Here is a 16,164-nt window from a genome sequence, read left to right on the forward strand (position 1 = left end):
AGCACCTGGAAGAAATAATTCTTTGCGTACATATATATATATATATATATATATATATATATATATATATATATATATATATATATATATATATATATATATATATATATATATATATATATATATATATATATATATATATATATAGGAAATCGATCTAGCTAGTCCAGCTTTATTTCTTTTTCTGGTTCATTAATCTCTGAACTTTTCTGCTAATGAAGCGCAGCACATGAGTAGCGAATGAAGCACCATCAAACCGTGCATGCATGTAAGCCAAACATCATTTCTGAAGACGAAGCTGGAGAGATTGGAGACTAAGAGCATGTTTGTACAGCTCTAACTCCTAAATTTAGCTTAAGGAATTAAGTCTGTAGTGTAGTTGTGGAGCTGCCTAAACTCAGCTACACAACTCTAGTATATTTTATGAGTGAGCTCCACCTAACTCCATTCCCAGTTTTGGTGGAGCTAAAACTGTTTGGCTGAGCTCCAGCTTCAGGAGGGGTGGAGCTGAAGCTGGAGCTGAGTCAAACAGACCCTAAAACTCCGATCCTGTTAGGAAACGATAGGCGAACAAACGATAAAGAACAATAGATCAATCACAAAAGACACGAGATTTAACGTGGAAAACCCTCCCAAAATAGGAGAGAAAAAAACCACGGACGCCAGCCAGCAAAATATCTTCACTATATCTGAGGTGAGATTACATCGCCGCACGGCGGCTTACAAGAGGTATATATATATAGTGGAATCCTAAAAGGGATGATGATCCGTACCGCGGGGGCTCCGCCCCCGCATCCCCGGGCGTCCCCAGGCGCACAGCCCAATGGGCCAGCTTCAGCCTTCGCTCCGCTACGGCAGAAGCTGGTCTTTATTAAGTGCAAATGAATTTGGATCACAACTCAACAGATCCGAGCCAGACCTCTTTCTTCTTCTCAAGCACGCTCTGGAAATACGGCTCTCTTCTTTTTTAGATAATGATGGCTTTCTCTTCTTCATCAGGAATTTATTCACGACAATAAATTGAGGCTAATAGATTGAGCAGATTTTTAAATTACTCAGCTATATATGGCAGGCTGCCATGGAAATTGGATTCGGAAATTAATTAACCTGCAAAGACAATGAGCCAACAAATTTTGGCCGGTCCAGTACAGAACTGTGCAGTGGGCAAATTAAAGTGGGGATCGGAGATTAAAACTCCGAACCTCTTGACTTCTTTTTTTCTCCCCACATGAATGCATGTGATCTTCTTCTCAGGCACCCATGCATGGCTCCCTTCTCCTTTATCGATCACACTCACGCATGCATCCACATCTGATCGATCGAAGCTAATATATATGGCCACTTACATGGTGAAGAAATCGATCGATCGATCGCTCATCAGCATCTAAAGAAATTAATCTTCGTATACGAAAAACCTAGCTAGCCCTTTCTTTCTTTCTCGATCTGGTTCTTCGCATTCTCTGAATTTTTTTCTGCTAATCAACAGGGCACGTAATTAAGTATAATACTATTAGTACCATTGACCCGTTAATTGCATAAGTGAGCGATCGAAACATCATTTTTTAAGCCAAAGGGGTCGGAGTTTTGAACTCCGAACGAACCCCCCTCTGACGGTCATCGGCAACCATGTTCGATGATGCCGGCCGGACTCAGGGGTGGAGACTGTGTGGGGGCGGGGGGCCTTAAAATACCATCAGAGTCTCTATAATACCTTTCTAAAATTCTAATCCATATATTTATTGATGAGGGATTAATATAGATTTTATTTAAGGTTGTTAGAAGGCTTAAAAGGCTAAGAAGGCCCAACAAATCCTAACCCAATCCTAAATCTCTCTTAGTTGCTCCTGGTTATTTTGATTTAGCCCCCGCTATAATTTTATCCTCGCTCCGCCACTGGCGGACTCATGATCGACTCGCCGGAACGTACGTAATCTCTTGCAGCCTTCAATGCAGGGCTCTAGCTTAGCTTCAGGTGTTGAAACGCATCTGGCATGCAGCTTTCTCATCCATGGATGTTCATTCACTCTTAATTAGCTCGATCTGTCGACTGTAGCAATGCGTCTCGACAATTCAAGAGGCCCTAGTTAGCGGGGCCCATGATTGAGACTTGCATGTTGAGGCCCATCACTATAAGTAAGTCTCACTTGTGTCATTCCTCACCTTTAAATCGAGTTTAATTGGCATCTCTAAACGGCATTTGCCAGATATCTTCACCCCCATATCTCAGTAAAACCATCCAAGTCAGGTCCCATGGTAATATGGATGGATGCTTTGTCTAATATGGTATTCTAGTCAGAAAAAAGAAAAAAACATATGAAACCCATATGTAAGTGTACTTCCACCTTACCCTTCTGGCCCTCTCTTTCCCATCTCTCCACCACTCCCCTCTCTTCCCCAGGAGCTCACCGGCGGGGAGAGGAGCGGCGGCCAGTAGGGATGGCAATTGTGCCCGTTTACCCGTGGGTAAAAACTCTATTAGGGTTGGATTTGTTCTCCATTTTATACCCATGGATATCTTATTAGGTCAAAAGCTATGCCCGATGGATAAATGGGTATGGGTATGGGTAATCACTACCCATGCCCACTTTGCCCATTTACCCGCGAAGTCTAACTTACATGTAGGCGAGGAGCAAAATCCACTAGAATACATAAGCCACGTTCTTTTTCTACGGTTTCCCTTTTATTTCCCTTATTATTTCTCTTCCCCTTACTCCATCGCCACCAGAGGAGAGACACCACACCGAGGCGGAGAATATTTGATGTTTTAAGTTCGATTCGAACTTAGAAGCTTGTAGACTTTTTGTTCCACTGCTTTTGTTGTGGCGGGTAAACGGGCACGCCCGCGGGCACAAGGCGCCCACAGGCAATGGGCATGGGAAACCATCCTTACCCGTCATGTAGTAATGGATATACCCACGGGCACAAATAATCTCATGGGCACGGGTATGGGTAGACACTACCCGTGCCCGTCGCGCCCGATTGCCATCCCTAGCGGCCAGTGAGCTTGTCCACGTGAGGATGGTGGGAGGTCGGCGACGAGGGGGCTTCAGTTGTCCGTAGCGATGGAGGAGAGGAGTAGGAAAGTGAGGGAGCCAGTCGTCCACAGCGGCGACGAGAAGGAATACACCTTAGATTTGAGATGGGATGTAGGCCAATCATGGAAGAAGCTAGATGCAGCCCCTTCGAACCTGCTCACACACCGTCCTCCGTGAGACTAGGGCTCACTCACACGAGAAGAGAGGGTAGCATGGGTGGACTCGGGAGGAAAGGAGCCCCATCTCGAGGAGGCGAAGAGATGGAGGGGGGAGTCCAGTGGTGGTGGTGGTCCTTCCTTAAATTGCTTCCTCGTCACCACTCCAGGCGTCCTGTCCCGTCCACGCCATGCGCGCGCGCGGTTAACCTACTCATCGGCAACGTGCGTACAAGGAGGTGAAGTGGCGGAGGGGAGGAGTCTGGCGATGGTGGAGACTCTCCTCGCCCTGAGTAACGAGGGGGAGAGATAGAGAAAGAAAAAGGAGGGAGAGAGAGGAGTGAGAGGAGGAAAGAAGGGTGAGGATGATACGTCAGGCCCATTTTTGTTTTTTGTCATGTAAACGCCTAGCCAACACAAGTGGACCAGGTCAATTTGCCACGTCCGTGAAACCCAAAAGACCTAATTTAACCATGTTTTGCAAGTTGGCGTTTAAGATTTTTGGTATTGCAGTTTAGGGATGCCAATTAAATCCGGCGTAAAGATGAGGGAAGGTAAGTGGACTTATTCGCAGATAAAAAGGCCTACTAAGCCCACCCAAATTTAATGGGCAGCACGTAAGTCGCATTTTATTTCCGGCCCAATTAATATGGGATACACCGAGGCCGCAATTCCTTTCCGGGCCAGCATACATGGGCCGCACTGAGGCTGCATTCCCGTCCAAGTCCACGTAAAATTGCTGCGGTTTCTTCGGCTCGCTTTCCTTTTTCGTTTTTGATAGTTTCAGCAAGTATTCTTGAGATCAGAAGAGATGCAACAATGATTATTATACCTTTGGCTAAAAAAGTGCCCGCTAGAAAATTACACAAACAGAGTTTAAAAGCTAGCTAAAAACCACAGTTCGCTTCAAAAATAGTTTTTAAGGTAAAAAGGTGGAGAGACTCTACATTATAACCATTACCATATTTTTTTTGTTTGCCGTTGGTTAGCTCAAACCAACGTCAAATATTTGTGTAAGGAGGTAGTATATATTAATGGTGGGACAGTTTTACAAAGCTTCAGACAAACATAAGAAGTACAGACTTCAAAAACAAAGTGCAAAGTACAGAAAGGTCTTAGTTCAGCTCGATCATCCATCATCTGATGTGAGCGCGGTGGCTGCTGTGTTTGATGTTTGCTTCAAAATAGCTCCAGAAGATGATCGAAAGATGAACCCATGCATTCTTTTCTTTTTCTAGTTGATGAAAAAGCATGCAGTGCACTTAACAAATAATTGTTTTTTTTATTTGACAATGAATTATTTAGTTTGTACACAAAAGAATATTAGCAATGCAAGTATTCAGCACACTGAAAATGCAGAGTATATACACAATACACTCGGAATGCACTTGAGGATTGGTCATCCCACATAATCATCATGTGACAATCTCCGAAAGAACATCAAGTGAATAATCTATGAATGAACTGACAATCAAGTGATAATTTTTGTGGCGCAAGATAAACAAGAAGACTAAATTGTTTTAAACTTTTTTTATATAAAGTAAAAATTCCATGGTTTAAAGAGTCAACAAGCATGAATCAAATATACAAGTATGAAGATATATCAGATTTCAACTATAAATTGCTATCCACATATATAACGATGCGGCGATCAAAAATTTCAATTGGCAATGATCAAACTTCAATAGGAACCGCGATGCTATGCAATCCTATATCAAATTGAAATCCCAAACACGCAGTGCAAGTATATGCAATCTTTTTCTTGATTACACCCTCCGGCCGTTCTTAAAAAAAAATCAAATTCTGAACATGTGCTTCATAGCTAGGATATTTTTTTCTTGGACGAATGGAGTAACTATGTAGAATCCGAATAATGGTTTACCATCTCTTACCATCGCACAAAATCTACCAGAATCCCCATAAACTTTCACAAATTAAATTAACTGTTCTTTTCCTTTATCTTAACATGAAATTAACTGCGTGTGAATCAACGAATAATCGACATAACGATGATAAATGCATTCTTTCACCTGTAAAATCAAAACCAAAATAACAAAAGCACAATGGAATGGAGATCATCGGCACGGCAAAGAAGATGACACATCAACGATCGAGCAGGCATCAATCTGACTCCACAATTTTGTTTTTTCCCTATCAATTTCTTTTCTTTCCTCCCAATCGACAAAATTTTTGGAAAGAGAGAAGAACACAGCCAATTGCCAAAAAAAATTGGTCAATTGCGGCTAAATTAATCACAAGATCGAGTTATCTGTCTTCTCTTTTCCCAAGAAAAGGGAGGAGAAAAGCCAAGAAACCAACAACCGTGGTGAAGGAGAAGAAGAAGAGGGCGGCGGCGGCGGCGCCGTCGCCGGCGGCGATCACCTCCTGTCCTCTCGTTGTGAGGGGCTTCTCCAGAAGCCGCCGCCGTAGAAGCTCGCCCACACCTCCTTCTCCATGTCGACGAGGTGTTCGGCCTTGGGCGTGGCCGGGAAATCGGCGTCCACCTTCCTGGCCTTGGCGGCCGCGGCGGCCAGCGACCTCGGGGAGGCGATGTCCATGGCGCCCGTCTCCTTCGGCTTCGTGGAGCGGACGCGGCGTCGGCGCCCACCGCGGACGGCGCGGCGGCAGAGCGCGGCGGGAGCGCGGACGGCCGCGAGGACGACGAGCTCGGCGACGGCGAAGGGGAAGCAGCAGAACACCGCGGCGCACTCCGCCGCCGTCCCGCCCGCCACCTCCCCGCACCGCGGCTGCTGCTCCCGCGCCCGCCGCCGCTCCCGCTCCCGCCTCATCTCCACGGCCGGCGACCTCCTCACCCTCCTCGTCGCCGACAACCCGTTCCCCGCCGCCGCTAACGCCGCCGGCGACGCCGCCAACGCGCGGCGGCGGCGGTGGTGGTGGTGGTGCACCCGCGCGGGCATGGCGATCGGTGCCACTGCGGCCATGGCGGGCGGCGGGGGCTGGGTTGCCGTTGCCCTCCCTCCCTCCTCGAGATTCGTGCGGCGGAAAACCGACGGCCGAGATAGGATGCGAGAGAGAGAGGTGGGAAAGCGGTTGCGCGACCGAACCCCATATATACCATGACGGGTTCGCGGGCCCACCCGGATTCCTCGGCGAGGAACCCGTTAAACCGCTCGACCGTTTACCGGTTTGTGGGGCCCACGTGCCAGTCGCAATTACCCGGGAAGCGGAGGGGGAGACTGTAAATTCGTTAAATTATTTTTCTTTTTCGTTTTTTTTTTGTTTTTGATCGGATCGCCACTAGTGCGCCACATTTTTGCATGGGGCGTTTGCTATTTTAGTGCGAAGAACACGGCGGCGACGTGCGCGAGACGAAGCCCCCCGCGGGTTTGATTTGATTTGATTTTGATTTTGATTTGCTTCTTCTAGGGCGTCTCGGAGGCGTCGCATCGCGATCGATCATGGAGGTAAGGTGACGAGATGGGTGTTGGGTGTTTGCGATCGCGGGGTTGGTGGTGGATGCAGATGAGGTGTTCGATGTAACGCCGGGTGGTTTTGTTTGGTGCAGCAGAAGGACAGCGGCGGCGGCGGCGGTGGGTTGGCGCGGCGGTTGATGCTGGATGCGAGCGGGAGGGAGATGGACTCGCCGCGGTTCAGGGCGATCCTGCGGGCGACGAGCGGGCGGCGGAAGCGGGCGCCCGACGTGAAGAGCTTCTCGCACGAGCTCAACATTCGCGGGCCGCTCCTCCACCCGCTGCAGCAGCGGAAGCCGCGCGGGTGCGTGAACAGCCCGGAGGAGTTCATCGGCGCCATCAGGACAAAGTTCATCAGGCTCAAGGAGGAGGTCGACGCCGAGCTCGGGGTGTTCGCCGGGGACCTCGTCGGCGCGCTCGACAAGGCCGACGGGGACGAGGAGCGCGTCGCGCTCGAGGACCTGCTCGTCGTCGCGCAGCGGTGCGCCGAGATGAGCCCCGAGGAGCTCTGGGTCAAGTGCGAGTGCATCGTCCAGGGCCTCGACGACCGCCGCCAGGAGCTCACCGCCGGCGTCCTCAAGCAGGCGCACACCCGCGTCCTCTTCATCCTCACGCGCTGCACCCGCCTCCTCCAGTTCCGCAAGGAAGGCGGCGGATACGTCGCCGCCGACGACAAGCAGCACGTCCTCAGCCTGCACCAGCTCAGCGACCTCGGCCTCTACCCCTTCAAGGTCGCCGGCGGCTCCAGCGAGCTCGGCCGCAAGAGCACCTCCAGCTTGACCGAGCTCAAGGAGAGGCTCATCAGACGGAGGATGCTGGAGCACAAGCAACTCACCCTCGACTTCTCGGCGGGCCGTGTCATTTCGTCAGACACCGGTGGCGATTCCCCGGGCAGCGGCGGCAAGATCTCATCCTGGAAGAAGCTTCCATCCCCTGCCGAGAAGACCCTGCACAAGGTTACGGAACCGACAACGGAGGAGAAGACCACCCCTACAAAGAAGAAGGCCATTACGAGGAACAAGGTCGCCGTGGATGAGATCGTCGAGAGGATTGACGCGGCTAGCATTCACCCCGACGGATTGTCATATCTTGGGGACTCTGCTGTGAAGCTCGAGGTTCCATCTGGGTTCCCAGAGGCTCAGCAGATCATCGTCGACGGGAAGCCGAGGATGATATGCAGGATCTGTGACTTTGAGATCCCCATGGTATGCGCAGAAGGGCACTTCATAGTGTGCACATTAGCTGATCGGTGTGATTCCAAGGGCCTGAATACGGACCAGCGGCTGCAGAGGGTTGCCGAGGTGCTCGGGAGGGTTTTGGGTTGCTTTGAATCGAAGAGCCCGCAAACTGCAGAATGTAATCATAATGAGACTGCAAGAGGTAGCACGTCGAGTTTAACGGAATCCGATGGATCCATGGATCATGATATTCTGTCTCATCTGTTGACAGTGCCATCGACAGAGTTGTTTTCAGAGGTAGTTGCCTCTTCTTCCTCAAACAATAGTATCCTTCGAAGAAACAATTATAACTGCTCTGTTTTGATCATATGGATTGTGGACATTTTGCTGGTGAAATTGGCAGGGAGCACTCACACCGGCGTCAGGCAGCATGCCACAGTCACCATTGCTGACACCAAGAACTAGCCACGCAGAGTCACAGCTGACTAAACACAAGGCATTCGTGGAACTAGAGAACTTTCAGCAGGTTTGTGCATATCAACTTAATACTGATCCTTGTTTCATTAAATTCTGTTCTTGTCAGAATGTTAGTTGGAACATTATTCTTTTGAGGTTATGTTAAATTTTGCTTCTTCAGTGATCTAGACTGGTAGTTTACCATACTTGCAGGTTGAAAGCTTAATGACTATTGCTAGAGGCATCGAGAGAATAAAAAACTCTGAGTACAACTCGCTTGAGGACTTGAGCTCTTATCTAGAAGATCTAAATGCTGTCATTGACACAAGAAAAGTGGATGCCCTTGTTGTGGAGACATTTGGAAGAAGGATAGCTAAATTACTACAGTAAGTGCAATGCCAGTTTAATTGTTTTACATGTGTTTGTGCCCCTTAGCATCTTCAGATTTATTTGTCCTTAGCAGCGATATACGCATTGCTGTTTCATTACTCAAATTACACTACCTGAAAATATAGCCCTGAGTGTCTCGTTAACATTATGGCTTCTCAGGGAGAAATTTATTCAACTATGCGGACAAATAGAGGACTCAAACACTGATTCATTAGGTTCAATAGACGAAGATGGTCCTATGGAGAGTAGTGTAAGCTCGAGAACAAGCCAGATGAATGGTAAATTCAAAGATCGTACCTCAATTGAGGACTTTGAAATTATAAAGCCAATCAGCCGTGGTGCATTTGGGCGTGTGTTTCTTGCAAAGAAAAGGGTAACAGGAGACCTTTTTGCCATCAAGGTAATGGTCATTACACTGGGCCTTCAGATTCTTATTTGTGCCAATGTAGTAGTGTCCTTCTGGATCAAGTGCAATAAGAGTATAAACTTAAAAATAATCAATTTTGGCTTTTTAATTCTCCTTCTGTTGAGAAAAGGAAAGTGTTTGAGATCCTTTTAGTGTGAATTTTGAATTTTGATGAAACTAAATGGATGCTTTGCTTCAAGATTATTAGAGAACTCTTCAAATGAATAGACTAGGATAATTCGCCGGCCCGGCGAAAAAGAATAGACTAGGATAAAAAAAAATATAGCACTTACATAATTGAATTGCTAGCTTCGGTGGTGGCTTTTATCCTGATGGTTTCATCTTGAATCCAGGTGCTCAAAAAGGCTGATATGATCCGCAAGAATGCAGTGGAAAGCATCTTGGCAGAACGTGATATCTTAATATCAGCTCGCAACCCATTTGTGGTTAGTACTTCGAATGTTAAGTAAAATGAAATATTGGATTTCATTTAACTTCAATCTGTAATGGACAGGTTCGATTTTTCTACTCCTTCACATGTAGGGAAAACCTTTATCTTGTTATGGAGTACTTGAATGGAGGAGATCTGTATTCCCTCTTGAGAAACCTAGGTTGTTTAGATGAAGATATGGCAAGGACGTATATGGCTGAACTTGTAAGTTATGAGTGTCTTTTATTTCCTGAAAGTATTTTACAAACAACTAAATCAGAAAGGTCCATCCTTAGCCATTCCTTTATTTTAAAAGTTTTAATCGTAGGCATTTTTATTTCTATCTGTAGGTTCTTGCTTTGGAGTATCTGCATTCTATGAATGTGATTCATCGTGATTTGAAGCCCGATAACCTTTTGATCTCCCGTGATGGCCATATAAAGGTAATACTACCTTCTTATTTCTTTTCTTTCAATACCTATTACCTATTAGGTTCTTATGTGTTTAGTGTTGTTATCGGTGACTGATGATTAGATTGTCTGAGGAAAATTGTTGCTGTACTTTCAAGTCTTATAAGTATTTTTTTCATGCACTAGAATGAAGGCGGTTGTCTATTTCCGTGCAGTTGACTGATTTTGGGCTATCAAAAGTTGGTCTTATCAATAGCACCGATGATTTGTCTGGTCCAGATGTCAGCAATGTTCTTGTTGGTGATCATCAACCTGCAGATGCAGAACAACGTGCACAAAAGCGAGAGCAAAGGCAAAAACAGGCAGCTGTGGGTACTCCAGACTATTTGGCCCCTGAGATACTGCTAGGGATGACCCATGGTCTGTTTGCATCTTTTTCATAGAACTTAACATTTACTTTAAATTGTTTAAGTCAGTACTTTAGGGTGTTGAATTTATTACATATAACTTATGTTTACCTTCATCGAAAAGTGAAAATGCATCTTCTATTAAAATATATGGCACTCTTACATGCAGGTCCAACTGCAGATTGGTGGTCAGTTGGCGTCATTCTCTTTGAGCTTCTTGTGGGAATTCCTCCATTCAACGCTGAGCATCCGCAGGTAGTCTTCTATCCTCTCTAAGGCTCTGTTCTATTTCTTCAATTCCAACTTCAACTTCCTCGTTAAATGATGTATTTTTGACAAAAAGTTTCTATATATAAGTTGTTTTAAAAAGCAAATAAATCCATTTTTTAATTTTTTACAATAATTAATACTTAATTAATTAGGTGCTAATGAGCTTTCTTGTTTTGAGTGCGCCAAAAATATCTCTCCCAAGTCAGGGAACGAACGGGGCATGTTTGATAATATAGTGACAAGCTGGCTCTAACTAATTTGTTGGTACTACTAACATGTTGGTTGTCTGTTGGAACCATTCTAAGAGAGAATTTATTTACTGAAGAAGACGAATATTAGTTAGAGCCAGTTTGTCATTTAATTACTCCAATGTCTCGATGCTTATGGTCTATCAAAGGTCTTCCAGCAGTAACAAAACAATGTTGTTTATTTACAGATAATATTTGATAATATAATGAATCGGGAAATACCTTGGCCACAAGTACCAGAGGAACTGAGTTTCGAAGCATATGACTTGATTGACAAGTAAGTCAGATTTGGAAATAATTGCTATCAACCGTTTATTTCTGTTCATCGGTATTTCTTGGTGAATCTGTAGTGTTAAGTGTCCAACAAATCTGCATTCTACAGATGCTATTTTAACTCATTTAACTTTCATGTCAGGTTGCTAATTGAAAACCCTGTACAAAGATTAGGAGCAACTGGTGCTGGAGAGGTACTCGTTTTCCTTTTTCGTATTCCAGTTATACCTCTTATGTACACACCACTAACTGACATATGCTATTAGAGCAGGTAAAGGCTCATCCTTTCTTCAAAGATATAAATTGGGATATGATTGCCAGACAACAGGTTAGAAGCTAAACTAATGGGCAGTCTGAAAAACAGGAACCTCAAAAAACTGCCTCCAAAGAAGTTTCTGAACTGGATTCAATTTTTGTAGGCTGCATTTATTCCTTCTACAGATGATGAATATGATACAAGTTATTTTGCCTGTCGTCACACATGGGACGACCAAGTGAATGTAGCCTCTAACGACTACGACGATAGAAGTGAAACTAGTAGCATGAGTTGTGGCAGTAGTCCACACAGTTGTGATTATGAGGAAGATGTATGCTAGATCAATCCCTCTAAAATCCCCCTTCTGATTTAGACATCCAAATCATTATGTAGCCCACACCTCATACCTCTAACCTTTTCTAAAAAACATTAACAGGCGGATGAATTTGGTAGCATGGAAGAATTCGGAGCTCCATCACTGTCAGTGAAATATTCTTTCAGCAATTTCTCATTCAAGGTAACCCTCACCTGAAGTTCCCACGATATTTGAATCTTTTCCTCGGTTAGTAAGTATTTTTTTTCTTTTCCTTTGTAAACAGAACATTTCTCAGTTAGCATCCATGAACTATGATCTGATCACAAAGCATAACGAGGATCCCCTACAGTCTTCAAAATCTTGAGAGTATGCACTCCCTCGACATGGTAATGTCTCATTGTTGAACTGGTGTATCGTCCTTGATACCTTGATCCTGTGTACAGGGCCTGCAAATCAAGCTACTAAACTTACCATCTTGGGTCTTGTTAGGCAGGCTGCAGGAAGGAGCTTCCTCAACAGTGAACTCCCACAGTTTTGCTACAATTGTTTGGTCGATGACAAATTGATAATAGGAATTTCCTCGGCAAGACTGGTTCAAGTTTTTTTTTTTCTCTTCAGTTTCTCTCCAGTGAGCAAAGAGGTGCATTTCTTCATGGCAAATGCAATCTGTAATCATTGAAGAAGAATGGATAGGTAGCACAGGAATCATAGGAAAGATTGGCACCCACTGTTTTGGCAAAATAGGTATACCTTTCTCAAAACTTGTGAGTGGTGCAAGATTAAGTTGTTTGGTACTTTGGTGCAGTGTTTTTTTGCATCAATAGTAGAAAAAAAAGTTTCTAGCATATTTTACCCTACTGTATTTATTCTCATATTTATTTTATTGGTGTTGAGCCCCATTACTAGCTGAATTAATGATCAATGCCCTGGTTTAGTCCAATATATATATGCCAAAAATGCTTGTTGTGATTGGCAAATGGAAGTTGCAGATCTTACTCCAATATTCAGAAAAAGGCATAGGCATGTACCTGAGAACTCAAGGATGAATTCAGATTAGGAAAATACTTTACAGCTAATAATTACCAGTCTTTAACCTACACCATCCATGATCAACCACAAAAGAAGAGAACCCAAACGAGCCAGGAAATCACCACACACCACAAGAATTAATCTCTATACGCACATGTCGCAAATACCACAAGCTCAGACACAAAGAGTCCCCAAGAATCCAACCTCTCCAGGATAAGAGACATCACAGATCATTCGAAGTAATTAATTAACTAATGTAAACTGAATCGAAACATAATCCTTACAGGTAATAAATAAATCAACTAAAACCAAAACCCATCAAATTCGAGGCTGAGAGTTGCTTATTGATTTATTGATTATTATCGCAGTACTCTAAACTCTACTGCTGGCTAGAACGAAAGCTAAGATACAAACACAGCTAGTAGTGATCACATCTAGCTGCCACTGCAAACTCTGCAAGCTTCGTCTTCTTCCTGCAAATCCGAGGCTAGCTAGCTAGCTGGGTGTGATTGTATGACGCGTCGAGGCCTAGCGAAAGGCCTAGCCGGTGGTGAGGAGGAGGAGGAGTTGCCCATTGGCGCCGGTGAGGGGCGGCCGGCGACGTACCGGCGGCGGTACTCGTCGCCGTCAGACGACGGCTCCACCACGTCGGCGGCGAACCGCACCCTCCTCGTCCTCTCCCGCCGCCGCTGCGGCTTCTCCTGCTCCTGCTGCTGCTGCGCTCGCGCTAAGAATGGAAAAAGAAAGAAAAGAAGTTGAATGCTAGTGTTGATTTCGATTGGTCTATGGTGACTTTGGTTGGAGTTCGATCGATCGATCGATCTCACCGATGGCGAGCTTGAGGTCGGCGTGGAGGCGGCGGTGGAGGGAGTAGGAGATGATGATGATGCCGGTGGACGCGAGAGCCAAGGCGATGAGCCCCATCGAGCCGCCGCCGCGGTCCATGCAACGCCGCCGTCCGACGAGTGTGGGCGATGGCTGCTGCTTGAGCATGGCCGATGGGTATAAGAGGAAGAAGACGAGGGAAGAAAAGCCGTTTTTAGAAGGAAACACACATGGGGAATGCAGCATAAAAACATTCTCTTTTCGAAAAAAAAAAGGCATGCTGGCATGCATCATTTTGGCCTCTTAGCCATGCCTCCCTATGGTGTCGTCCAAGTTTTTACCAATATAGACACGACGAGCCCGGGATCGGACGAAGCGTACGTGATGGTTTTTCGGTGTATCGCACCGGTTCGACGACGTGTAAGGAGATATGGTGGACGTGGTGTGCGTTTTGTGTCATCTTGGTGTTATTGATGCCGACACGAGGGAGTTTTGGTGAAGCGTGAGGTTCACAGAGCATACTGGTGATGATGTGTAAGGGATACATATGCCAGCTCTAACTTGTGCTGGTATCTTTGTTTTATCGATGTGGATTTGAGACCTCGTGATCTTTTACAACAACCATTTTAAAGTTTTCATGAGTTAATTTGCTTACGAAATGTGATAATTAACCAATGGGTATGTAGTCATCAGATAAGATAGAGATGTATAATTACGTACCTCCTCCGTTTCATAATGTAAGTTATTCTAGCATTTTTCACATTCATATTGATGTTAATGAACCTAAATAGATATATATGTCTAGATTTATTAACATCAATATGAATATGAGAAATGCTAGAATGACTTACATTGTGAAACGAATGGAGTAACAGGCAATAGTAGTATTGTAGCAAGGGAGAAAACTTACCGGTTGTTGTGACATACTGAATCCATATGCTTTATATGCTTATCCAATTGTTTATTTGTTTACCCAGTGGAGGATGACGTTCATTTGATAGGTTATCTTTTTTCTTGAGGCACAAATTACATAGTTTAGTTCCCAAATCAGCTCAGAAAAAATGCACGCATTAAATCAACAAAAACAACCTTCTGAGAACAAAAATATAACAGATATATAGGGGTAACACTAACGGTATAATACATTTGGAAAAATATTAACTTACAAGTTTTTTTCCTCAATAATAAACTTTAGCTATGCATATGGAATTTGTCATGGGGAATTTTTAGGATAAATTGTTCCAGATCCTCTCCAGGACCAACACCATTATCCTAGGCAATAGATTCGTTATCAACCTTAATAAAATTGAGGGTACGAACAAAATAATACTCAATAAACTATGTAAAAATTAAGAGACTAAGAACATAAACAGACAAATTAGCATTGAAATTACATTAAAGGGCTATAATATACATTGCGTGCATCACACATATGGGTAAACCATGCCCATAGGTCTTGCAAAAAGGAAAGGAAAATCATGTGTGAGGGATAAGGTGTAAGACCCAAATCGTAACTTAAGTAAAATGGATTATGCATCAAACTATGGTGGATGACTAGTTTGATACCCCGGGATATGTAACAAATGCTTTGAACACATAGAATTTAGCAAAACTTGAAGGAGTTTGAAGCAACATCGTCTAGAATATATCTTTTCTGCAAGAATAGGTAAGACCAAACTAAAAAGTATCGGAGTAGTTCTGCAAAGTTTTTTTTCCACCGCCCTCTCCTAATCCTAACACTAGCAATATTAGATGTGTGTTACTCTATTTACCATGTTTTATTTGTGATTTTGTATATTACACATGTACTTGAATAGTGATTCAAGCTATATCTGAGAGGAAGGAAAGATAAGTATGTAATCATAAGGGTTATTTGGAAGAGCTAGCTACTGTAGTAGTCAATCAGACGTGGTTGTAGCTAGGAGGGTGGTAGCGGTGGTGAGATGGACTTGGGGAGGGCAGTAGTGGTGACGAACTGAAGTCATGGAAGACGGTCCCCCCCGGAGCAGTCAGGCAAGCCCAGCGGGAGAGGACATTGACACCAAAGCTTCGCCCTCTCCTGCCACTCCCCCATCGGTTTGCAGTGCGAAGTGCATGCGTCCCCAAAGCCAACTAAAGACAGTGCTAGTGAGCACCCTCACGAATCCCAACCCCACTCTTTCTCAGGCTCCAGGCGGAAGGAAGCAGCATGGAGATGGAGCTCCTAGGCTCAAGACGAGAGGACAACAATCACCGTCGTTGCACGACGATTGGATCTGGCCCCACAATGTTGCGTGGACTTCTCTGCCTCCATTGCTCTCGGGGGTGACATGCCCCTCCCCACTGTTCGTCTTCTCTCACCCTTCCTCGGCTCCGCCTCACCACTATTGCCACCCCTCCCGGGCTCCATTTCTTTTGGAAGGTGAGAGAGGAGGAAGAGAGAGAGAGAGAGAGAGTGGAGGTGAGAAAGAAGATGAGATGAGCAGGAAGTTGCTGATATATAAATTCCACCTGTTGACCTATCGAGTCAACATACCGTGTCAACCGAAAAACCGTTTCCCGCACCACCAAGGAGCACGTAGTAGACTTATTTTTCACCACACTACAAAGCTGAGTTTGAAACTGACCTCAAAAGTGAATGAATGTACATGCGCGCGCGGGCCGCATGGT

At 45.0% G+C, this 16,164-nt stretch overlaps 3 protein-coding genes across 7 annotated transcripts; 1 reads left to right on the forward strand and 2 right to left on the reverse strand.

The window, feature by feature from the left end:
• Positions 1 to 5,317: 5,317 nt before the first annotated feature.
• LOC127756962 (uncharacterized) lies at positions 5,318 to 6,229 on the reverse strand. Its single transcript, XM_052282355.1, has one exon. The coding sequence runs from the start codon at positions 6,130 to 6,132 to the stop codon at positions 5,569 to 5,571; it is 564 nt and encodes a 187-aa protein (XP_052138315.1). The 5' UTR covers positions 6,133 to 6,229; the 3' UTR covers positions 5,318 to 5,568.
• Positions 6,230 to 6,507: 278 nt separating this feature from the next.
• On the forward strand, positions 6,508 to 12,584 carry LOC127757680 (probable serine/threonine protein kinase IRE). 5 transcript variants are annotated; one of them, XM_052283245.1, is made up of 17 exons: positions 6,508 to 6,615; positions 6,717 to 8,096; positions 8,203 to 8,325; positions 8,469 to 8,641; positions 8,805 to 9,045; positions 9,405 to 9,497; positions 9,566 to 9,706; positions 9,832 to 9,924; positions 10,107 to 10,311; positions 10,468 to 10,553; positions 11,005 to 11,093; positions 11,232 to 11,283; positions 11,361 to 11,417; positions 11,509 to 11,676; positions 11,782 to 11,862; positions 11,945 to 12,047; positions 12,151 to 12,584. In XM_052283245.1, exons 1-16 carry the CDS (start codon positions 6,610 to 6,612, stop codon positions 12,023 to 12,025), a joined length of 3,069 nt encoding a protein of 1,022 aa, XP_052139205.1. In that variant the 5' UTR covers positions 6,508 to 6,609; the 3' UTR covers positions 12,026 to 12,047; positions 12,151 to 12,584. The 5 variants fall into 5 exon arrangements, 4 of the variants coding, with proteins under 4 accessions (XP_052139205.1, XP_052139206.1, XP_052139208.1 ...); XM_052283246.1 differs by having other exon boundaries at positions 12,155 to 12,584; XM_052283248.1 differs by having other exon boundaries at positions 10,480 to 10,553.
• A 587-nt stretch (positions 12,585 to 13,171) lies between these two features.
• On the reverse strand, positions 13,172 to 13,769 carry LOC127756496 (uncharacterized). Its single transcript, XM_052281839.1, is given in 3 exon segments — positions 13,172 to 13,417; positions 13,518 to 13,694; positions 13,697 to 13,769. Coding segments are annotated over 3 exon segments (486 nt in total). The 3' UTR covers positions 13,172 to 13,181.
• Between the last annotated feature and the right edge of the window lie 2,395 nt (positions 13,770 to 16,164).

This window comes from Oryza glaberrima, chromosome 12 (genome assembly GCF_000147395.1).
Source record: "Oryza glaberrima chromosome 12, OglaRS2, whole genome shotgun sequence".
In the NCBI taxonomy this organism is placed as follows: domain Eukaryota; kingdom Viridiplantae; phylum Streptophyta; class Magnoliopsida; order Poales; family Poaceae; genus Oryza; species Oryza glaberrima.